General features: G+C 41.4%; 1 protein-coding gene across 1 annotated transcript in view; it reads right to left on the bottom strand.

The window, feature by feature from the left end:
* Nucleotides 1–918: 918 nt before the first annotated feature.
* Nucleotides 919–26,028, bottom strand: part of LOC133616999 (probable carboxypeptidase X1) — a 32,008-nt gene continuing 6,898 nt past the window's right edge. The window contains exons 5-15 of the mRNA XM_061976637.1: nt 21,245–21,329; nt 21,007–21,172; nt 20,866–20,936; nt 20,677–20,800; nt 9,680–9,876; nt 9,418–9,597; nt 9,157–9,354; nt 7,684–7,780; nt 1,537–1,676; nt 1,348–1,450; nt 919–1,229 (exon numbers count right to left, since the gene is read on the bottom strand). Of these exons, the coding sequence (XP_061832621.1) occupies nt 919–1,229; nt 1,348–1,450; nt 1,537–1,676; nt 7,684–7,780; nt 9,157–9,354; nt 9,418–9,597; nt 9,680–9,876; nt 20,677–20,800; nt 20,866–20,936; nt 21,007–21,172; nt 21,245–21,329 (1,672 nt within the window). The remainder of the gene's footprint in view (nt 1,230–1,347; nt 1,451–1,536; nt 1,677–7,683; nt 7,781–9,156; nt 9,355–9,417; nt 9,598–9,679; nt 9,877–20,676; nt 20,801–20,865; nt 20,937–21,006; nt 21,173–21,244; nt 21,330–26,028) is intronic.

Below are 26,028 nucleotides of genomic sequence, written 5' to 3' on the forward strand. Positions count from 1 at the left end.
ACGTAGGGAGAATACAGAGCACCAATAAACCTTAAAAGGCACTGCCTTTGCGTGCCGGCCCAATCACATAATATCTACGGCTTTTCACACACACAAGTGAATGCCATGCATACTTGGTCAACAGCCATACAGGTCACACTGAGGGTGGCCGTACAAACAACTTTAACACTGTTACAAATATGTGCCACACTGTGAACCCACACCAAACAAGAATGACAAACACACTTCGGGAGAACATCCGCACCGCAACACAACAGAACAAATACCCAGAATCCCTTGCAGCACTAACTCTTCCGGGACACTACAATATACACCCCCCGCTACCCCCTAACCCCATCCTCCCATTTCAACCCCGCCCCGACCTCAACCTCCTCATGCTCTCTCAGGGAGAGCATGTCCCAAATTCCAAGCTGCTGTTTTGAGGCATGTTAAAAAAAAAGAATGCACTTTGTGACTTCAATAATAAATATGGCAGTGCCATGTTGGCATTTTTATTCCATAACTTGAGTTGATTTATTTTGGAAAACCTTGTTACATTATTTAATGCATCACAACAAAATTAGGCATAATAATGTGTTAATTCCACGACTGTATATATCGGTATCGGTTGATATCGGAATCGGTAATTAAGAGTTGGACAATATCGGAATATCGGCAAAAAAAAGCCATTATCGGACATCTCTACTCGCAACCCAATGCCACAGTCCTGTGGAAAGTAATTATTTCCCGGTAGAAAAAAAACATTTTGACCTCCATCACATGAAGTCATTCTTATTTATTTCTCACATTTAGTGCAGTCTTGAGAAGGACGGCGGTTGCCACGGTGATGATATTATTGCAAACAGGAAGTCGTGGTTACTGACCTTCACTGAAACCGTTAGTCCACAAAGGTTCTGCTGAAACGTGCTGCCATCGCCATCATACCCTCTTGGCTCGTTTAGCGGACGCAGCGGCGGCGCGACGCCGATAGATGGCCTTGCCGGAGAGGCGGAGCTTGCGCAGACGCAGCCGACGCAGGCGCAGCTGCAGGTCTTTGGGCAGTTTGCCGCCTTTTTCCAAAATCTCCCTGACGCGCGGTTCGGGCACCTTGGCCAGGCGGAAGTCGCAGATGGTGGGGAAGTAGTCGTACATGACCTGGCAGGTGCGGGAGGACGGGAGGTAGCCCTCGGCGCTCGCCGTCACCCTGTACTCGCCGGGATTGAGCAGGCGCCAATAGTCGCCGTCGGCAGCTGAGCGACAAAAGAGAAAAACTGACCTCGATATGCGGAATACTGATTAACCACGACTGGAGTGCACCAACAACTAGTCCAACCTCACATTTACCTTAATGCTGATGACCGGCAGTACCTGATCGGATGTGATGATCGATGTCGTCCACTTTGATGACGGCGTCCGAGATTCCGGCGTCCGTGTCTTTGTCGCGGACCACGCCTTTGATTCCGCGGTGCACCTTAAAACAAATCCCAGTCTTTAAAGTCCCACCCGCACGTAGTCCTCGCCATTAGGGGAAGACATCGGCCAATCAGGTGTGAGGACCTGCTCCACGTAGACCAGCAGAGACTCCCGGTTGTTCTCCCACTCCGCAGGAAGCTCGCTGGTGTGGGGGAACTTGTCACAGGACAACTCCACCGTCACCTCGAAGCAGTTGGTGTGCAGGTAGCTGAAGTCATTCATGCCTGGTAAAACACACACACACACACACACACACACACACACACACACACACACACACACACACACACACACACACACACACACACACACACACACACACACACACACACACACACACACACACACACACACACACACACACACACACACATTCTTGTATTTGTTATCTTCTTGAGACCTCCGGAAAAAATGCCTACCTCTTTAGGACCACCCTTTCTAGATATATAAAGATGTGTATTTACCAGAGGTGGGTAGTAACGCGCTACATTTACTCCGTTACATCTAATAGAGTAACTTTTGGGATAAATTGTACTTCTAAGACATACTTGCCAACCTTGAGACCTCCGATTTCGGGAGGTGGGGGCGTGGTCGGGGGTGGGGCAGGGCGTGGTTAAGAGGGGAGGAGTATATTGACAGCTAGAATTCACCAAGTCAAGTATTTCATTCATACATACATACATACATACATACATATGTATATATATATATTAGAGATGCGCGGATAGGCAATTATTTCATCCGCAACCGCATCAGAAAGTCGTCAACCATCCGTCATCCACCCGAACTAACATTTAATCAGAACCGCATCCGCCCGCACCCGCCCGTTGTTATATATCTAATATAGACGATGCAAGGCATTAGTGAGGTTATAAAGCTTTTGCCTGTTAAAGAAAGGAGACTGATCCAATGCAGCACAGACATTCGCGTGCCACGCTGTCACGGCCCAGACGCACACCAGTGCGCAATCATATGGGAGCCGCGCTGAGCGCACCTCCAAGCGCGTCTCGCTGCCGGCGACGGCCGGGTATGGGCCCGACGCTCCAGCGCCATCCATTTTCAGGGCTAGTTGATTCGGCAGGTGGGTTGTTACACACTCCTTAGCGGGTTCCGACTTCCATGGCCACCGTCCTGCTGTCTATATCAACCAGGGTGAGCCCCACCCCTTTCGTGAGCGCACTGCGCGCGGAGTGACCCCTGTTACGCGCCCCCGGCAACAGGTGTGGCGGGCAGGTAAGCTGCGCAGGCGGAGCGCGCGGAGTGACCCCTGTTACGAGCCCCCGGCCACGGGGGTGGCGGGCAGGTAAGCTGCTTACCTGCTGCGCGTGACGCCGGCCGCGGCGAAGGCGGACGAGGCGGGGTGTCGGTGCGGTGGGCGCGGTGGTGACCCTGGACGTGCGTCGGGCCCTTCTCGCGGATCGCCTCAGCTACGGCTCCCGGTGGGGCCCTCTCGGGGGAAGGGGCCTCGGTCCCGGACGGCGAGGCGTCCCTTCTTCGCTCCGTAAAAGTGTCCATCTCTTTTCTTTTTTTTTTTTTTCTGTTGTGGCATATGCAGCAGGTGCCTGCTCGTTTTTCGTATGTGGGTAACAACATTTAACTATGTATATATATTTCCCAATTGGTTTAACTGCCACCCGCCTGAATCTATTTAAAATCTTTTTTTTTTCTTATTTCATCCGCCCGATCCGCGGATAATCCGCGGACTCCGCGGTTGTGCCCGCAAACCGCGCATCTCTAATATATATATATCCTGAAAATATGCAAACAAAACTGTGTTTAGATAATTGATACTTCAAACTTGCATAAATAAATCTTAAGGAATATAACATTACTTGGCTTCTGAGAGCTTCAAAATGTAATGAATGAAATGCTAAAGTTGTTGATAAACAAGCAATTATTTTAATAATTAAATATGGTCATTTTAAATGAATTATGATAATTTAAAATTAATTATTTCAAATATGTTTATTTTAATGTATAATTCTAATGCTTGGATGTAATAAGGAGTCAGAAAAAATACTAATAAAAATACAATTAATTTTGATGTTTTTAGCAAAATATAGTAAAAATGTATTTAGTTTTTCTTTTTTTTTTAAATTAATAAATATATTTATTTTTAGGTAAGATAAACATAATAATACAATTTATCTCTAGTCTGGATGATTTAGTTCTTGTCACCCTGTTATCCTCCCGTCGTGAAAAAAGGCTGTCCTCACTCAGGTCTGCATGGAGCTGGAGGGGGCGTGGCCTCCAGCTCCGGCTGAAAATCGGGAGATTTTCGGGAGAATATTTGTCCCGGGAGGTTTTCGGCAGAGGCGCTGAATTTCGGGAGTCTCCCGGAAAATTTGGGAGGGTTGGCAAGTATGTTCTAAGAGTAGTTTTAATGCAACATACTTTTACTTGAGTATATTTATAGAGAAGAAACGCTACTTTTACTCCGCTCCATTTATCTACATTCAGCTCGCTACTGATTTTTATCGATCTGTTAATGCACACTTTGTTTGTTTTGGTCTGTCAGACAGACCTTCAAAGTAGGATCTATGGCGTGCCTGCGTTTTACCAATCAAATACAGTCACTGGTGACGTTGGACCAATCAAACAGAGCCAGGCGGTCACATGACCGTCACACGTGGACCCCGACTTAAACAAGTTGAAAAACTTATTGGGGTGTTACCATTTAGTGGTCAATTGTACGGAATATGTACTGTACTGTGCAATCTACTAATAAAAGTCAATCAATCAATCAAAAGTGTGAAGGAAATAAGACACTTTTTTATTTCAACCGTACCTCCCGTCAAAAGCCTAAAGACTGAGCGCACAGATCCTGTCTTCACAATAAAAGTGCCGCTCCATCGCGCCTGCGCTAACAAAATAAGAGTCTCCGAAAGCCGGCGCAAACAAGATAACAAGCTACGGAGTTTGCCGCCAATGTATTTCTTGTAAAGTGTATAAAAGCGAATATGGAAGCTGGACAAATAAGATGCCAAAAACCAACCACTTTCATGTGGTATTAGACAGAAAGGAGGAACTTTGTTTTTCCTCCATTTGAAAACGTGGACGTTATCATCACTACTGTCTGATTCCAATCAATGCAAGTCATCAGAATCAAGTAATACACCAACTTATATTCTTGTCTTCATGAAAGAAAGGAATCTAAATGTTAAACATGCATGTATATTCATTAAAACACCTTTTAACATGTCAACAAAAACGGCAAAATAAATATAAATTATATACTGTATATACAGTCAAGAAAATAAGTATTTGAACACCCTGCTATATTGCAAGTTCTCCCACTTAGAAATCATGGAGGGGTCTGAAATTTTCATGGTCGGTGCATGTCCACTGTATGAGAGATAACCTAAAAAGAAAAATCCACAAATCTCAATCTATGATTTTTTAACAATTTATTGGTGTGATACAGCTGAAAATAAGTATTTGAACACCAACATTAATATTTGGTAGAGTAGCCTTTGTTTGCAATTACAGAGGTCAAACGTTTCCTGTAGTTCTTCACCAGGTTTGCACAGACTGCAGGAGGGATTTTGGCCCACTCCTCCACACAGATCTTTTCTAGATCAGTCAGGTTTCTGGGCTGTCGCTGAGTAACACAGACTTTCAGCTCCCTCCAAAGATTTTCAATTGGATTTAGGTCTGGAGACTGGCTAGGCCACTCCAGAACCTTGATATGGTTCTTACGAAGCCACTTCTTGGTTTTCCTGGCTGTGTGCTTTGGGTCATTGTCATGTTGGAAGATCCAGCCATGACTCATCTTCAATGATCTGACTGAGGGAAGGAGGTTTTAGGCCAAAATCTCACAATACATGGCTGCAGTCATCCTCTCCTTAATACAGTACAGTCGTCCTGTCCCATGAGCAGAAAAACACCCCCAAAGCATGATGCTACCACCCCCATGCTTCACAGTAGGGATGGTGTTCTTGGGATGCTACGCATCATTCTTCTTCCTCCAAACACGCATAGTGGAATTATGACCAAAAAGGTCAATTTTGGTCTCATCTGTCACCAAAACTTTCTCCCATGACTCCTCTGGATCATCCAAATGGTCATTGGCAAACTTAAGACGGGCCTTAACATGTGCTGGTTTAAGCAGGGGAACCTTCCGTGCCATGCATGATTTCAAAGCATGACGTCTTAGTGTATTACCAACAGTGACCATGGAAACAGTGGTCCCAGCTCTTTTCAGGTCATTGACCAAGTCCTGCCGTGTAGTCCTGGGCTGATTCCTCACCTTTATTAGCATCATTGAGACCCCACGAGGCGATATCTTGCATGGGGCTCCACTCCCATTGAGATTGACCGTCATGTTTAGCTTCTTCCATTTTCTAATGATTGCTCCAACAGTGGACCTTTTTTCACCAAGCTGCTTGGCAATTTCTCCGTAGCCCTTTCCATCCTTGTGGAGTTGTACAATTTTGTCTCTGGTGTCTTTGGACAGCTCTTTGCTCTTAGCCATGCTGAATGTTTGGGTCTTACTGATTGTATGGGGTGGACAGGTGTCTTTATGCAGCTAACGACCTCACACAGGTGCATCTGATTCAGGATAATACAGTGGAGTGGAGGAGGACTTTTAAAGGCGGACTAACAGGTCTTTGAGGGTCAGAATTCTAGCTGATAGACAGGTGTTCAAATACTTATTTTCACCTGTATCACACGAATAAATTGTTAAAAAATCATAGATTGTGATTTCTGGATTTTTCTTTTTAGGTTATCTCTCATACAGTGGACATGCACCTACCGTGAAAATTTCAGACCCCTCCATGATTTCGAAGTGGGAGAACTTGCAAAATAGCAGGGTGTTCAAATACTTATTTTCTTGACTGTATAAATGTATGTATGTATGTATATATATATATATGATATGTGTGTGTATGTGTATGTATATATGAGGTAGATCACCTCGATTTGGTCATTAATTAAGTAATTGATTAACGTTGAAAAACTTATTGGGGTGTTACCATTTAGTGGTCAATTGTACGGAATATGTACTGTACTGTGCAATCTACTAATAAAAGTTTCAATCAATCAATCAATGAATGCCTACTGAGCCTATGGTGCTGTTGAGTTATTGTGGCTCAATTTGCCTTAATTTTTTTAATGTTAATGTATTATTATTTAATATATATTATTGTTTTAGTTGCTTAAGAGATATTCCTGGCTCTGAATTTGCTCATTGCTATTTTTATGTTTTTGTGCATTATTTGTTGCCGTCATTAAACGAACGGGTTACTCATCAGTTACTCAGTACTTTTCACAACATACTTTTTACTTTTACTCAAGTAAATATTTGGGTGACTACTCCTTACTTTTACTTGAGTAATATATCTTTAAAGTAACAGTACTCTTACTTGAGTACAATTTCTGGCTACTCTACCAACCTCTGGTTAAATATGAAGATTATTTTTACATTCTACTACCGGTATATGAACCATCTTAAATTTTACCACAATTTTCTGAAAAATACTTTTTTTTTTTAAATAATAAAAAAAGCTTTGGTAAAATATTATGTGATATAACTCAAATGTTCCAAACCAAGTAGATTTCTTTGGCTATTTTTATATTCTATTGTTAGAAGCTTAGATTTCAGCAAAAGCTTTTAAAATATACTTCTGAGGCACTCTTGTAACATATGATATAACCCAAATATTCCAAATTAATATAATTGGTTAAACATGTTATTTTTACTATTCTGCTATTTTTATCATTTTAAATTTCACCAAAAGTTTCTAAAATATACTTAAAAAAAGAAATCGCATTGTATAAGTTGATATAATCATATATTCCAAACCAGGTTTCATTTTTGGGGGAATTTTTAACATTCTAATATTTACCAGCATATGTTTCACAAAAAGCTTCTAAAATATACTTTTAAAACACTCTTGTGAAATATTAAGTGATATACCTGTAATATTCTCAACCGAAAGGCACTCTTCTAAAATGACTGTGTGGATTATTTTGATGTTATATTTACCAAATTAGATTTTAGCAAAAGCTTCTAAAATATACTTCTGAGTTTCTGTAACATATGTGCTATAACTTCAATATTCCACACCACAATTCTATTTGCTGGGTTATTTTTATATTCTGCTTTATTTACCAAACGCTTCTAAAATATACTTTTAAAGTGCTCTGTACTTGGAAGTTGAGACCCAAATGTGTTTTCCACATTACAAATAGGGGCTGAAAAAAAGGTAATTGAATTATTGGACTTACTTCCGGGTACGTTGTGCCAGGCGGCGCCGTTGATGATGTTGTTGTACCTGATGAAGTCCTTGTTGTGGCACGGCCTGCGGTCGGGGTTGGACATCACCTGCACAGGTGCCATCAAATAAAAGCAGTTAAAGCATGCAAGGCCAACTCGGTTGCTGCCAGACAAAAGTGCGACATTTCAGACCTAAAACTGCTGTACCGCATTTGTTGTCACTGGAACGACAAGTTACATGACGTTTAAAGCTAAAATCTGATACTATAACACTGCTTCACTTCTTTTTACACTTGGACAAAACTGAACAAGATCTTCTTGCTTGCTCTCAACAAAGGCGGACACTTCCCCTTCCCTCTCGCTTATCTTTCTCCTGCCTTTGCGTCTTCCTCTCAACTTTGTTGGAGCTTTTCCCCGCACTGTTCTGCAAATCTGAAACCTGGAATTGCCTGACTGGTCTCTCCACGCTACGGACAGGGTTTTCTCAGGTTCAATCAGGGGAAATTTTGCTGGCGATTCCTTCCGTTGAAGACATCGACCTATTCGGAAGACGACTGCAGCCGCTCAAGGTACCCAGGAGCTGCTTGTCATGATTGATAGGATGGGCAGGGCTGTGGGCAATCAGACTGTGGCCATTTCTGAAACTGGAAAACATCTCGGAGAAGCTTTCTCCTCTGCAAGGCGAGATTATGATCAACTTGAAAGGTCAGGAACGTATTATTAGAGTAGACAAGCATTGGAGTGTATCTACTTGCCCAAATAGAAACATCCTAATCTGCATTTCGAGCCCCTCCGCGTCCCGGTCTTCCCTCGTCTACACATGTTGATTGTGGACTTTTGACCAGTCTCCATAGCAACCCGCTGTGTTCATCGCGTCGACGCTGATGCCAGACGAAGCGATGCCACAGGCTTACGGACACACACACTATAAAACCCCCCGGGCAGCCTACCCCTATCCTTCACCCCTTGTGCACGCCACCCGCGGAGCTGCGCGGTTTCCGGCTGCGGCGGCGGTTGGCTGGCATTGCAAGTCTCGAGTTGTATGTCGTAAGGTAGTGCTTATGTTTGCTGAGGTTTTTTTCCTGGTCACATACTTGGGCTTTTCCCACGTGGCAACCCATCAGCCTCCGGTCCAGTCTACTTCCGGTCATATTTTTGTTTTCTTGACGAGTTACGTTAAAGTAAATTACCCTCTGCATTTGACCCATCTCCTTGTTTCAACCCCCAAGGAGGTGAGGGGAGCAGTGAGCAGCAGCGGTGGCCGCGCTCGGGGATAATTTTTGTTGATTTAACCCCCAATTCCAACCCTTGATGCTGACTGCCAAGCAGGGAGGTAATGGGTCACATTTTTATAGTCTTCGGTATGACTCGGCCGGGGTTTGAACTCACGACCTACCGATCTCAGGGCGGACACTCTAACCACAAGGCCACTGAGCCAATAATGGGTTCCAGAATCTGACCCTATGAGGAAGACGAGGAGTCACCTGATTGGTGCTGGCGTAGGCGGTGGCCAGCCAGCGGAAGAAGCTGTCGTCGGGGGTGGGCGTGTGCTCCTGGGGCGCCCAGTCGCGGGTCATGTCAAACGGGTACGTGACCACCAGCTCTCCTCCGTGCAGGTTGGCGCCGAGAACAAAGGGGATGTTCTGCATCCAGTCGATGACGGCGCGGGTCTCCGACGCCACCTAGAGGTAGTCGTTAGTCCTCGGCCGGACTTCCAAACAAGCGGCGTAGGAGACGAGACGTACAAAGGCGTCCTCGGAGGCGTACTGCTCGGGGATGGCGAAGAAGTGGTTGATGAGCTTGGAGCGGTCCGTCTCCAGCTCTATGGCGGTCCACATGACGGAGTTGAGGTCAGCGAAGTTGTGGTTCATGTCGATGCCCTCGTAGCTGTAACGACCCAGAGCCCAGCCGGACAGCTCGGAGCCCTGCAGGAACCAGGAAGCTCTATTGCGGTTTTTCTTGGCTTTTTTTCATGATTGTTGGACGACGGCGACGGGGGGGGGGAACCTTTTTGAAGGCCATCTCGTAGCCGTCGGGGTTCATGGAGGGCAGGAGATGGACGCGCGTCTCCTGGACCAGACGCACCACGCGCTGGTTGCCCTTCTTGTACTCCCGGCACATGTACTGCATCAGGCTGAGAAGCAGCTCCCGGCCCAGGACCTCGTTCCCGTGCATCCCGGCCACGTAGCGGAATTCGGGTTCTCCTGCGGGAGTGAAAAACAAGAAAAAGCCATCAATCTGTCAATCCTTTCCGTGTCCGGGCCAGGTAAGGTAAGGTTCCCCGTGTTGAGTTAAATTAAGCTGCAGGCTCCACTCCTGGTGGTGCCCTTCCGTCAATTCCTTTAAGTTTCAGCTTTGCAACCATACTCCCCACCCCGGAACCCAAAGACTTTGGTTTCCGGGGGGAAAGTCGGGACCCAGGGTGGACCACTCATCTGTGCATCAGTTGGGGACGTCTCTGCGCTGCTGACTTGTCTCCACTCAAGATGATCTCCTGCTGGCCCCACTATGGACTGGACTCTCACACTATTATGTTAGATCCACTATGGACTGGACTCTCATACTATTATGTTAGATCCACTATGGACTGGACTCTCACACTATTATGTTAGATCCACTATGGACTGGACTCTCACACTATTATGTTAGATCCACTATGGACTGGACTCTCACACTATTATGTTAGATCCACTATGGACTGGACTCTCACAATATTATGTTAGATCCACTACGAACTGGACTCTCACAATATTATGTTAGATCCACTATGGACTGGACTCTCACACTATTATGTTAGATCCACTATGGACTGAACTCTCACATTATTATGTTAGATCCACTACGAACTGGACTCTCACAATATTATGTTAGATCCACTATGGACTGGACTCTCACATTATTATGTTAGATCCACTATGGACTGGACTCTCACTATTATGTTAGATCCACTATGGACTGGACTCTCACACTATCATGTTAGATCCACTATGGCCTGGACTCTCACACTATTATGTTAGATCCACTATGGACTGGACTCTCACACTATTATGTTAGATCCACTACGAACTGGACTCTCACAATATTATGTTAGATCCACTATGGACTGAACTCTCACACTATTATGTTAGATCCACTATGGACTGGACTCTCACACTATTATGTTAGATCCACTATGGACTGGACTCTCACAATATTATGTTAGATCCACTATGGACTGAACTCTCACATTATTATGTTAGATCCACTATGGACTGGACTTTCACACTATTATGTTAGATCCACTATGGACTGGACTCTCACACTATTATGTTAGATCCACTATGGACTGGACTCTCACACTATTATGTTAGATCCACTATGGACTGGACTCTCACAATATTATGTTAGATCCACTATGAACTGGACTCTCACACTATTATGTTAGATCCACTATGGACTGGACTCTCACAATATTGTGTTAGATCCACTATGGACTGAACTCTCACATTATTATGTTAGATCCTCTATGGACTGGGCTCTCACACTATTATGTTAGATCCACTATGGACTGGACTCTCACTATTATGTTAGATCCACTATGGACTGGACTCTCACGCTATTATGTTAGATCCACTATGGACTGGACTCTCACTATTATGTTAGATCCACTATGGACTGGACTCTCACACTATCATGTTAGATCCACTATGGCCTGGACTCTCACACTGTTATGTTAGATCCACTATGGACTGGACTCTCACACTATTATGTTAGATCCACTATGGACTGGACTCTCACTATTATGTTAGATCCACTATGGACTGGACTCTCACATTATTATGTTAGATCCACTATGGACTGGACTCTCACACTATTATGTTAGATCCACTATGGACTGGACTCTCACTATTATGTTAGATCCACTATGGACTGGACTCTCACTATTATGTTAGATCCACTATGGACTGGACTCTCACAATATTATGTTAGATCCACTACGAACTGGACTCTCACAATATTATGTTAGATCCACTATGGACTGGACTCTCACACTATTATGTTAGATCCACTATGGACTGGACTCTCACACTATTATGTTAGATCCACTATGGACTGGACTCTCACATTATTATGTTAGATCCACTATGGACTGGACTCTCACTATTATGTTAGATCCACTATGGACTGGACTCTCACACTATTATGTTAGATCCACTATGGACTGGACTCTCACTCTTATGTTAGATCCACTATGGACTGGACTCTCACACTATTATGTTAGATCCACTATGGACTGGACTCTCACACTATTATGTTAGATCCACTATGGACTGGACTCTCACATTATTATGTTAGATCCACTATGGACTGGACTCTCACTATTATGTTAGATCCACTATGGACTGGACTCTCACACTATTATGTTAGATCCACTATGGACTGGACTCTCAAACTATTATGTTAGATCCACTATGGACTGGACTCTCACTATTATGTTAGATCCACTATGGACTGGACTCTCACACTATCATGTTAGATCCACTATGGCCTGGACTCTCACACTATTATGTTAGATCCACTATGGACTGGACTCTCACACTATTATGTTAGATCCACTATGCCATAGTGGATCTAACATTCTGCCACATCCGGCCCTTTGTGCGTCCCTGTCCGGCCCACGTGAGGCCAATCATAAATTACAAAATAAATTTTAAAAAGTATCTATGTCGAGTGTGCAATACAACGGTGCGGCTTTTGTTTTGAAAAGCGTTATTTGTATTACTTCCATGTGGACGTATGCGCGTGAGTGAATGTGAATAGCGGCAATCACAAATTACAAAATAAAGTTTAAAAAACATCTATGTCGTGCGTGCAATACAACTGTGCTGCTTTTATTTTGAAAAGTGTTATTTATGGGCGTATGTCCGAGTGTAACCTGTGAATGAAGGTGCAAAGCGACAAGTGATGAGATGCTAAAAAGAGAAAAGTTGATGACGAATGGCGTGTTTCCAACAAGACATGGACTGCCAAGTATTTCTTTACAGAAATTAAAGGTAAAGCCGTGTGCTTAATTTAGTTGCTGTGTTTAAAGAATATCATTTGAATGGCCACTACACGACGAAGCACGAGGAAAAATACCGGTATCTGTCTGATGAAGCGCGCGCAAGGGAGGCTGATGCATTGATGGTAAAACTGCAAACCCAACAAGGACTTTTTGCCAAATTTCACACCCCCAGAGATGCAGCTGTTAGGACAAGTTTCGTCATTTCTCACAAAATCGCCATAAAAAGTAAGGCGTTTTCTGACTGAGAGTTTATTAAATGGGAACATTATCACAATTTCAGAATGGTTAAAACCATTAAAAATCAGTTCCCAGTGGCTTATTATATTTTTTGAAGTTTTTTTCAAAATTTTACCCATCACGCAATATCCCTAAAAAAAAGCTTCAAAGTGCCTGATTTTAACCATCGTTATATACACCCGTCCATTTTCCTGTGACGTCACATAGTGATGCCAACACAAACAAACATGGCGGAAAGAACAGCAAGCTATAGCGACATTAGCTCGGATTCAGACTCGGATTTCAGCGGCTTAAGCGATTCAACAGATTAGGCATGTATTGAAACGGATGGTTGTAGTGTGGAGGCAGGTAGCGAAAACGAAATTGAAGAAGAAACTGAAGCTATTGAGCCATATCGGTTTGAACCGTATGCAAGCGAAACCGACGAAAACGACACGACAGCCAGCGACACGGGAGAAAGCGAGGACGAATTCGGCGATCGCCTTCTAACCAACGATTGGTATGTGTTTGTTTGGCATTAAAGGAAACTAACAACTATGAACTAGGTTTACAGCATATGAAATACATTTGGCAACAACATGCACTTTGAGAGTGCAGACAGCCCAATTTTCATCAATTAATATATTCTGTAGACATACCCTCATGTCAGCAGGCCAGGGAAGCTAGGGTCGATATTCTTCTCTTGATCATCTTCGGTGGCATAAGGGACGGTGTGAGCCAAGACATCCAGGGGGTTTAGCTCGCTCGTCTGCGGGAACAAACTGCCGCCATTGCTTGCCGTGCTACCGAGGTCCTTTGTCCCTGAATTGCTCACACACTCCGGCAGATTCAATGGGGGTCTGGCGGCAGATTTCTTTGACTTTATCGTTGGAAATGCATCTGCTTTGAGTGTCGCAGGATATCCACACATTCTTGCCATCTCTGTCGTAGCATAGCTTTCGTCGGTAAAGTGTGCGGAGCAAACGTCCAATTTCTTGCCACTTTCGCATCTTTAGGCCACTGGTGCAACTTGAATCCGTCCCTGTTCGTGTTGTTACACCCTCCGACAACACACCGACGAGGCATGATGTCTCCAAGGTACGGAAAAACAGTCGAAAAAACGGAAAATAACAGAGCTGATTTGACTCGGTGTTTGTAATGTGTTTGAGAAAATGGCGGATTGCTTCCTGAGAGCTCCGAGAGCGAATAATAGAAAGGCGTTTAATTCGCCAAAATTCACCCATTTAGAGTTCGGAAATCGGTTAAAAAAATATATGGTCTTTTTTCTGCAACATCAAGGTATATATTGACGCTTACATAGGTCTGGTGATAATGTTCCCCTTTAAGGAGTGCTTATTGGGCTCTGTTGCGCTGATAATGCCCGGAGACTTTGACTGTTTTTCGCTGGCTTTGGATGAGAGCTGCGATGTACGTGACACCGCCCAGCTGCTCATCTTCTTACGTGGGATAACTGCTGACTTTCAAATCACGAAGGAGCTGGCAGCCATGCAGTCAATTAAAGAGACAACCACAGGTAATGACTTGTTCACACCGTTTAGAAACAATTAAATAATTCATTTCACAACGTATATATCTGCAGCTTACCGTATTTTTCGGAGTATAAGTCGCTCCGGAGTATAAATCGCACCGGCCGAAAATGCATAATAAAGAAGGAAAAAAACATATATAAGTCGCACTGGAGTATAAATCGCATTTTTTGGGGAAATTTATTTGATAAAACCCAACACCAAGAATAGACATTTGAAAGGCAATTTAAAATAAACAAAGAATAGTGAACAACAGGCTGAATAAGTGTACGTTATATGAGGCATAAATAACCAACTGAGAACGTGCCTGGTATGTTAAAGGGGAACATTATCACCAGACCTATGTAAGCGTCAATATATACCTTGATGTTGCAGAAAAAAAGACAATATTTTTTTAACCGATTTCCGAACTCTAAATGGGTGAATTTTGGCGAATTAAACGCCTTTCTATTATTCGCTCTTGGAGCGATGACGTCACATCGGGAAGCAATCCGCCATTTTCTCAAACACCGAGTCAAATCAGCTCTGTTATTTTCCGTTTTTTCGACTGTTTTCCGTACCTTGGAGACATCATGCCTCGTCGGTGTGTTGTCGGAGGGTGTAACAACACGAACAGGGACGGATTCAAGTTGCACCAGTGGCCAAAAGATGCGAAAGTGGCAGGAAATTGGACGTTTGTTCCGCACACTTTACCGACGAAAGCTATGCTACGACAGAGATGGACCCTAGCTTCCCTGGCCTGCTGACATCAACTCCAAAACTGGACAGATCAGCTTTCAGGAAAAGAGAGCGGATGAGGGTATGTCTACAGAATATATTAATTGATGAAAATTGGACTGTCTGCACTCTCAAAGTGCATGTTGTTGCCAAATGTATTTCATATGCTGTAAACCTAGTTCATAGTTGTTAGTTTCCTTTAATGCCAAACAAACACATACCAATCGTTGGTTAGAAGGCGATCGCCAAATTCGTCCTCGCTTTCTCCTGTGTAGTTTGTCGGTTTCGCTTGCAGACGGTTTAAACCGATATGGCTCAATAGCTTCAGTTTCTTCTTCAATTTCGTTTTCGCTACCTGCCTCCACACTACAACCATCCGTTTCAATACATGCGTAATCTGTAGAGTCGCTTAAATCGCTGAAATCCGAGTCTGAATCCGAGCTAATGTCGCTATAGCTTGCTGTTCTATGCGCCATGTTTGTTTGTGTTGGCATCACTATGTGACGTCACAGGAAAATGGACGGGTGTTTATAAAATCAGGCACTTTGAAGCTTTTTTTTTTTTAGGGATATTGCGTGATGGGTAAAATTTTGAAAAAAACTTTGAAAAATAAAATAAGCCACTGGGATCTGATTTTTAATGGTTTTAACCATTCTGAAATTGTGATAATGTTCCCCTTTAATGTAACATATTATGGTAAGAGTCATTCAAATAACTATAACATATAGAACATGCTATACGTTTACCAAACAATCTGTCACTCCTAATTGCTAAATCCCATGAAATCTTATACGTCTAGTCTCTTACGTGAATGAGCTAAATAATATTATTTGATATTTTACAGTAATGTGTTAATAATTTAACACATAAGTCGCTCCTGAGTATAAGTCGCACCCCCGGCCAAACTATGAAAAAAACTGCGACTTATAGTCCGAAAAATAGGGTACATATGGGAAAGTACTGTATTCTTCTAAACTGTTGTGGGTGTGGCTTATATCCCTGTGCGCTCTATATTCCGTAAAACGCGTTAACTTCTTTCAGGAGCTCAGAAATGTCACACGTGCTCCTTAAAAGTCTTTATGAGGACACATTCCAGCTCCTCCCCATTCCTAAAGTGTCGTCTAAAGTCTCGGCAAACATCGTATGGAATTCCCAGTCGCGCTACAGCACGGCGTGACGTTCCAGAATAATCCTAACCACCTGAAATAAAGGAGCCTTTTCTATCTGCTGCCTGGAGGACTTGTGTGGACGTCTTGTTTCGGCGCGTGCAGGAAAGCAGCACTTAATGGACGCTGCCTCCGTCGCCAAGGTGGGAAATCCTCCTCGCGTGCTCTGCCGTGCGGGCGGAGCTGAGGAGGCCAAAGAAAACATTTGTACAAGTCGAGAGTAAACCGAGATGGAATTGCACGCCGGATACGTCCTGTTTGGAGACAGGAGGGACCCTCGCAGTGAGATTCCCCGTGACACAAAGTCTCTTCTGTCCTTGCACATTTTCTCCAATATCTCTTGTGACACAACACACACATGCTGTAGGTAGTTTGGTGTTCTGCTATTGTCACCAGCCCACATTTCAACAACAGCTTCTAAAAATCCTTCTAAAGAGCTCTTGTGACATACAGTCGTGGTCAAAAGTTTACATACACTTGTAAAGAACATAATGTCATGGCTGTCTTGAGTTTTCAATCATTTCTACAACTCTTATTTTTTTGTGATAGAGTGATTGGAGCACATACTTGTTGGTCACAAAAAACATTCATGAAGTTTGCTTCTTTTATGAATTTATTATGGGTCTACTGAAAATGTAGTACACAAAGTATACATACAGCAATGTTAATATTTGCTTACATGTCCCTTGGCAAGTTTCACTGCAATAAGGCGCTTTTGGTAGCCATCCACAAGCTTCTGCTTGAATTTTTGACCACTTCTCTTGACAAAATTGGTGCAGTTCAGCTAAATGTGTTGGTTTTCTGACATGGACTTGTTTCTTCAGCATTGTCCACACGTTTAAGTCAGGACTTTGGGAAGGCCGTTCTAAAACCTTCATTCTAGCCTGATTTAGCCATTCCTTTACCACTTTTGATGTGTGTTTGGGGTCATTGTCCTGTTGGAACACCCAACTGCGCCCAAGACCCAACCTCCGGGCTGATGATTTTAGGTTGTCCTGAAGAATTTGGAGGTAATCCTCCTTTTTCCATTGTCCCATTTACTCTCTGTAAAGCACCAGTTCCATTGGCAGCAAAACAGGCCCAGAGCATAATACTACCACCACCATGCTTGACGATGGTGTTCCTTGGAATTATAGGCCTCACCTTTCATCCTCCAAACATTTTGCTGGGTGTCGTGGCCAAACGGCTACATTTTTGTTTCATCTGACCACAGAACTTTCCTCCAGAAGGTCTTATCTTTGTCCATGTGATCAGCAGCAAACTTTAGACCAGCCTTAAGGTGTCGCTTCTGGAGCAAGGTCTTCCTTCTTGCATGGTAGCCTCTCAGTCCATGGAGATGCAAAACACTCTTGACTGTTCCAGCAGCTTCCAATTCTTTGCAGACCTGCTTTTTGGTGGTTTTTGGTTGACTCTTGATCATCCTGACCAATTTTCTCTCAGCAGCAGGTGACGGCTTGCATTTTCTTCCTGATCGTGGCAGGGACAAAACTGTGCCATGCACTTTATAGTTATGAACAATTGTCTGCGCAGTTGCTCTTGGAACCTTAAGCTGCTTTGAAATGGCTCCAAGTGACTTTCCTGACTTGTTCAAGTCAATGATTTGTTCTTCAGTTCCTTTGACTTTCCCATTCTAAAAATCCTTCCAAAGAGTTCTCGTAACGTGTTGTAAAACTGAAATATTCTTACCTTTTTAAATAATTTTATTTCGAAATGCTACAATTCAGTATTTACCACCTTAGATTTCAGCAAAAGCTTCTAAAAATCTGTCTAAAGAGTTCTCGTGACATACAGTATGTAATATAACTGAAATATTCCAGTCTTAAATCATTTTATTTTGAAATGCTACATTCTTTATTTACCACTTTAGATTTAAGCACAATGTTCTACAAAATCCTTCTAGAGAGTTTGTGACATATGTAATAAAACTGAAATACTCTTGCCTTCTTGAATAATTTTATTTTGAAATGCTATAATTCAGTATTTACCACTTTAGATTTCAGCTAAATCTTCTACAAAATCCTTCTAAAGAGTTCTTGTGACATATGTAATACAACTGAAGTATTCCAATCTTCTTAAGTAATTTTATTTTGAAATGCTACATTCAGTATTTACCACTTTAGATTTCAGCAAAAGCTTCTAAAAATCATTCTAAAGAGCTCTCATGACATATGTAATAAAACTGAAATACACTTACCTTCTTAAATAATTCTATTTTGAAATGCTACAATTCAGTATTCACCACTTTAGATTTCAGCAAAAGCTTCTAAAAATCCTTCTAAAGAGCTCTTGTGACATATGTAGTAAAACTGAAATATTCTTACCTTGTTAAATAATTTTATTTTGAAATGCTACAATTCAGTATTTATCACCTTAGATTTCAGCAAAAGCTTCTAAAAATCCTTCTAAAGAGTTCTTGTGACGTATGTAATATAACTGAAGTATTCCAATCTTCTTAAGTAATTTTATTTTGAAATGCTACAATTCAGTATTTACCACTTTAGACTTCAGCAAAACCTTCTAAAAATATTCTAAAGAGCTCTTGTGACATATGTAGTAAAACTGAAATACTCTTGCCTTCTTAAATCATTTTATTTTGAAATGCTACAATTCCGTATTTACCACTTTAGATTTCAGCAAAAGCTTCTAAAAATCTGTCTAAAGAGTTCTTGTGACGTATGTAATATAACTGAAATATTCCAGTCTTAAATCATTTTATTTTGAAATGCTATGTATTTACCACTTTAGATTTCAGCAAAATCTTCTAAAAAACCTTCTAAAGAGCTCTTGTGACATATGTAATAAAACTGAACTATTCCAGTCTTCTTAAGTAATTTTATTTTGAAATGCTACATTCAGTATTTACCACTTTAGATTTCAGCAAAAGCTTCTAAAAAATAATTCTAAAGAGTTCTTGTGACATATATAATACAACTAAAATATTCCTGTCTTAAATCATTTTATTTTGAAATGCTACATTCTGTATTTACCACTTTAGATTTAAGCAAAATCTTATAAAAATCCTTCTAAAGAGTTCTTGTGACATATGTAATAAAACTGAAATACTCTTGCCTTCTTAAATAATTTTATTTTGAAATGCTACATTCCGTTTTTACCACCTTAGATTTCAGCAAAACTTCTAAAAATCATTCTTAAGAGTTCTCATGACATATGTAATAAAACTGAAATACACTTACCTTCTTAAATAATTTTATTTTGAAATGCTACAATTCAGTATTTACCACTTTAGATTTCAGCAAAAGCTTCTAAAAATCCTTCTAAAGAGCTCTTGTGACATATGTAATATAACTAAAATATTCCAGTCTTAAACCATTTTATTTTGAAATGCTACATTCTTTATTCACCACTTTAGATTCAAGCACAATGTTCTACAAAATCCTTCTAAAGAGTTTGTGACGTATGTAATAAAACTGAAATACTCTTGCCTTCTTAAATAATTGTATTTTGAAATGCTACAATTCAGTATTTACCACTTTAGATTTCAGCTAAATCTTCTACAAAATCCTTCTAGAGTTCTTGTGACATACGTAATATAACTGAAGTATTCCAGTCTTCTTAAGTCATTTTATTTTGAAATGCTACATACTGTATTTACCACTTTAGATTTCAGCAAAAGCTTCTAAAAACCATTCTAAAGAGTTCTCATGACATGTGTAATATAACTGAAATATTCCAGTCTTAAATCATTTTATTTTGAAATGCTACAATTCAGTATTTACTTTAGATTTAAGCAAAATCTTCTAAAAATCATTCTAAAGAGCTCTTGTGACATATGTAATAAAATGAACTATTCCAGTCTTCTTAAGTCATTTTATTTTGAAATGCTACAATTCTGTATTTACCACCTTAGATTTCAGCAAAAGCTCCGAAAAATCCTTCTAAAGAGCTCTTGTGACATGTGTAGTAAAACTGAAATTTTCTTACCTTGTTAAATAATTTTATTTTGAAATGCTACAATTCAGTATTTATCACCTTAGATTTCAGCAAAAGCTTCTAAAAATCTGTCTAAAGAGTTCTCGTGACGTATGTAATATAACTGAAATATTCCAGTCTTAAATCATTTTATTTTGAAATGCTATGTATTTACCACTTTAGATTTCAGCAAAATCTTCTAAAAATCCTTCTTAAGAGCTCTCGTGAAATATGTAATAAAACTGAACTATTCCAGTCTTAAGTCATTTTATTTTGAAATGCTACATTCCGTATTTACCACTTTAGATTTCATTAAAATCTTCTAAAAATCCTTTTTTTAAAACTCTTTAAAGAGTTCTCGTGACACAATGCAAATATTCTCACCCAGCTCGTGTTTTCCCGGGTTATCCGAGATCTCCATGGCGACCAGCTGGAGGCCCGTGTAGCTCTTCCCGATGCTGTAGACGCGCGTGATGTCGGGACACGCCTCGTTGACCGCTCTCATCAGCTGCCAAGAAACATCCCATAATGTTTGTCTCCGGGGTGGGACCACTAGTCAAAACGGCATCTCACCTTCCTCATGTCTTTGTAGTCATGGTGACGGAAGTCCAGTTTGTCTGAGGCGGCGTGCGCGGCGTGCGGGTCTACGAGACAACGAGAGCGTGCATCACTGCGTGAAGGTCCCGCCCCCTCCAGGCCCCGCCCCCCCGCTACCTGGAAGCGTGCAGCCCAGCACCTCCGCCCTCAGGCAGATGCTCCCCTGCGTGCCGTTCTGGTACCACGTCTGGGGGTTGATGCGGATGTAGCGCGCCACCGTGGACCCGGCGTGCTCCAGGAGAGCCAGGACCGGCGTCTCCGCGTCCGTGTTGCCTTCAAAGACCTGCACGGGGGCGAGACGGAGACGCGGTGGCGCAGGTTGGGGGCGGGGCGGCGGCGGCGAGGCGAAACTTACCGCCTCTTCTGAGCCGTTCATGCACGGCGTCCACGCCAGCGAGTCGTTGCTGAGGAGCACCTTGTAGGAGTGGACCACGTCCCAGCTGCAACACCGCCGTCGCCGTTAGCAACCGTCGCCTCAAACTCATTTGTTCACTTAGGATGTGGTTTCAAAATCAATAGCAATGAGTTTCTTGTACTGAATTTTGACAGGTAAACTTCTTTATCGACATTTGGGACGACACTCAAAATCAACAGGGTTCTTGCTCATACAGATGACACACACTCATTTAACCTTTGACCCCTGCTACTCCCCCTTAAACCAAATGCTCAAGATACAGCCCAAAAATCAATTGGTTGCTAGTACTCAAAATCAATAGGGTTCTTGATCAAACAGAATTAACCCTGGCAATGGTGACGGGAGGGAACACAGACAGCATGGGATTAAATGACCATATAACCTTAAACCTCTTCTTAAATTATGCTTGTAGAAACAAAATCAATAGTATTCTTGCTTGGTTGCAGAATAAAAACAACCTGTAAACTTAAAAATCTGTGGTGCATTCACTCACATGACCTATGACCCCAGCTACTCCCAACAGCGTAGGTCAGATTTGACCTAAAAAAAAAAAAAGATTTGTTTCCTCGTACTCAAAATCAATAGGGTTCTTGATCAGACAGAAGTATCTCTGGGAACACAGGTGACGCGCACTTAAATGGACAAAATACTTTAAAACAGACTTTAGATTGCGTTTCAAGTTTAAAAAAAATTAGATATGGCCCAAAAATCAACTGGTTGCTAGTACTCAAAATCAATAGGGTTCTTGATCAGACAGAATAATACCTGGGAACACAGGTGACACGCACTTAAATGGACAAATTACTTTAAAACAGACTTTAGATTGCGTTTCAAGTTTAAATTTTTTTTTGAAATGGCCCAAAAATCAATTGGTTGCTAGTACTCAAAATCAATAAGGTTCTTGATCAGACAGAAGTATCTCTGTTCCCAGAGATACGCACTTAAATGGCCAAATAACTAACACAGATCTTAGATTGTGTTTCAAGCTTAAAAAAGAAAAGATATGGCCCAAAAATCAATTGATTTCTTGTACTCAAAATCAATAGGGTTCTTGATCAGACAGAAGTATCTCTGGGAACACAGGTGACACGCATTTGAATGGCCAAATCACTTTAAAACAGATCTTAAATTGCGTTTCGAGCTTAAAAAAAAAGACGTGGTCCAAAAATCAATAGTGCGGGGGGACAAAATGGGATTTCTGGTACGGTACTCAAAATCAATAGAGTTCTTGATCCGACACAGAATAATCCGTGGCAATATATATGTTTGACAAGGAACTTCTTTATCTACATTTGGGACGACACTCAAAATCAACAGGGTTCTTGCTCGGACACAGATGACACGCACTCATTTAACCTTTGACCCCTGCTAGTCCCCCTTAAACCAATAGTGGTTTTGCTCAAATGCACAAGATACAGCCCAAAAATCAATTGGTTGCTAGTACTCAAAATCAATAGGTTTCTTGATCAAACAGAATTAACCCTGGCAATGGTGACGGGAGGGAACACAGACAGCATGGGATTAAATGACCATACAACCTTAAACCTCTTCTTAAATTATGCTTGTAGAAAAAAAATCAATAGTATTCTTGCTTGGTTGCAGAATAAAAACAACCTGTAAGCTTAAAGAACTGCGGTGCATTCACTCACATGACCTATGACCCCCAGCTACTCCCAACAGCGTAGGTCAGATTTGACCTAAAAAAAAAGATTTGTTTCCTCGTACTCAAAATCAATAGGGTTCTTGATCAGACAGAAGTATCTCTGGGAACACAGGTGACGCGCACTTAAATGGCCAAATAACTTTAAAACAGACTTTAGATTGTGTTTCTAGCTTAAAAAAGAAAAGATATGGCCCAAAAATCAATTGGTTGCTAGTACTCAAAATCAATAGGGTTCTTGATCAGACAGAATAATACCTGGGAACACAGGTGACACGCACTTAAATGGACAAATTACTTTAAAACAGACTTTAGATTGCGTTTCAAGCTTAAAAAAAATTAAATATGGCCCAAAAATCAATTAGTTGCTAGTACTCAAAATCAATAGGGTTCTTGATCAGACAGAAGTATCTCTGTTCCCAGAGATACGCACTTAAATGGCCAAATAAGTAACACAGATCTTAGATTGTGTTTCAAGCTTAAAAAAGAAAAGATATGGCCCAAAAATCAATTGATTTCTTGTACTCAAAATCAATAGGGTTCTTGATCAGACATAATAATACCTGGGAACACAGGTGACACGCACTTAAATGGACAAATTACTTTAAAACAGACTATAGATTGCGTTTCAAGCTTTAAAAAATGTAGATATGGCCCAAAAATCATTTGGTTGCTAGTACTCAAAATCAATAGGGTTCTTGATCAGACAGAAGTATCTCTGTTCCCAGAGATACGCACTTAAATGGCCAAATAAGTAACACAGATCTTAGATTGTGTTTCAAGCTTAAAAAAGAAAAGATATGGCCCAAAAATCAATTGATTTCTTGTACTCAAAATCAATAGGGTTCTTGATCAGATGTAAGTATCTCTGGGAACACAGGTGACGCGCACTTAAATGGCCAAATCACTTTAAAACAGATCTTAGATTGGGTTTCAAGCTTAAAAAAAAAGACGTGGTCCAAAAATCAATAGTGCGGGAGGACAAAATGGGATTTCTGGTACTCAAAATCAATAAAGTTCTTGATCAGACACAGAATAATCCCTGGCAATATATATGTTTGACAAGTAACTTCTTTATCGACATTTGGGATGATACTCAAAATCAACAGGGTACTTGCTCGGACACAGATGACATGCACTCATTTAACCTTTGACCCCTGCTACTCCCCCTTAAATCAATAGTGGTTTTGCTCAAATGCACAAGATATGTCCCAAAAATCAATTGGTTTCTTGTACTCAAAATCAATAGGGTTCTTGATCAGAGACAGAATAATCCCTGGCAATGGTGACAGGAACAAAGACAGCCTGCAATTAAATGACCATATAACCTTAAACCTCATCTTCAATTAAGGTTGTAGAAAAAAATCATTAGTATTCTTGCTCGGTTGCAGAATAAAAACAACCTGTAAGCTTGAAGAAGATCTGCGTTGACAAGAAGAGACCACATGACCTATGACCCCAGCTAATCCTAACACCGTGGCCCAAAAATCAATTGGTTTCTTGTACTTAAAATGAATAGGGTTCTTGACCAGACACAGAATAATACCTGGGTGACACGCACTTAAATGGCCAAATAACTTCCAAACAGATCTTAGATTGCGTTTCAAGCTTTAAAAAATAAATAAAAGTTGTGGTCCAAAAATCAATAGTGCAGGGGGACAAAATGTGATTTCTGGTACTCAAAATCAATAGGGTTCTTGATCAGACACAGAATAATTCCTGGCAATGGTGACGGGAACACAGACAGCATGCAATTAAATGACCATAAAACCATAAACCTCATCTTCAATTAAGGTTGTAGAAAAAATCAATAGTATTCTTGCTCGTTTGCAGAATAAAAACAACCTGTAAACTTGAAAAAGATCTGTGGTGGAGGAAGAGAGATAGCATGACCTATGACCCCAACTCCTAACACGGTGGCCCAAAAATCAATTGGTTTCTTGTACTCAAAACGAATAGGGTTCTTGACCAGACAGAATAATCCCTGGTGACACGTACTAAACATCTTAAATCAAAGCAAAAATCAATAGTATTCTTACTCGGTTGCAGAACAAAAACAAGAAGACCTGCGGTGACATATGACCTATGACCCCAGCTACTCCTAACACAGTAGTTCAGATTTGGTCTCAAAACCAATAGGGTTCTTGATCAGACAACACTTAAACCCTGGCAATGGTCCAAAGGGAAAGAAAAGTGATATTTCTTACTGCAGTGAAGCCAATTCCAAACTGCAATGCAGCTTGGGCATTAACTAAAGAAGCGAGGAAAACACAAAAAATGGGCCAAAAAGTATAAATAAAATAGTTATTTAGACTTGATGTGTTTTGGTAAAATGTTCGGCTAATATAAAAACTGAGATGGTTCAAAAGTTTTTGACAAAGGGCCGTAAATTTGTCATGGCCACGCTGTTTGAAGCCGTGCTAAACGAGCAATTATCTCTATGGGCTTTTGAATGGATGCTGCTAAACTGAACTAAAACCTTTACAAAAACATTTTTAAATTAAAGCTGCAAGCAGCGATGGACGGGATCCGACTTTGAGGGCTCATAAAATCCAAACCGGAGCAGTAATTAAAACTCTTTCATCAACTTTTAATCAGAAGGGTTCAATCTCTCTCCTGTGCTAATTTGAAGCCGACACGACAAACGCGCTCAGAGGAGATAATGTTTGAAAAAAGGTGACTGTTTTTACTCAACTTTTGTTTTGAAGGGGGAATTGCAAACTTCCTGTTGATTTTTGCTGGGGGTTGTCAGTGTATGAAATCTAAGTCTAAGTGAGACCTACACAGAGGGTTTTGTTTCATGTCTCTACGACATTCCTACTGGGAGTTACCGGCAGTTTTGTCTGTTTTCTTCCTAGGGGGCGTTAGAGCGCAATTTTGAGTTTTGGGGTTTGATTTTTTGATTAGATCGCAATTTTCGCCAGTCCCGATGTGTGTGTCCAATTTGGTGAGTTTTGAAGCATGTTAAGGGGGTCAAATTACAGATCAAAGAGGCGGCCGGTATAATAATAATAAAACGTTACAATTACAATAGGGTCCTCTGTCCCAAAGGGACATTGCGGTC

Source organism: Nerophis lumbriciformis, linkage group LG16 (genome assembly GCF_033978685.3).
Source record: "Nerophis lumbriciformis linkage group LG16, RoL_Nlum_v2.1, whole genome shotgun sequence".
NCBI lineage: Eukaryota > Metazoa > Chordata > Actinopteri > Syngnathiformes > Syngnathidae > Nerophis > Nerophis lumbriciformis.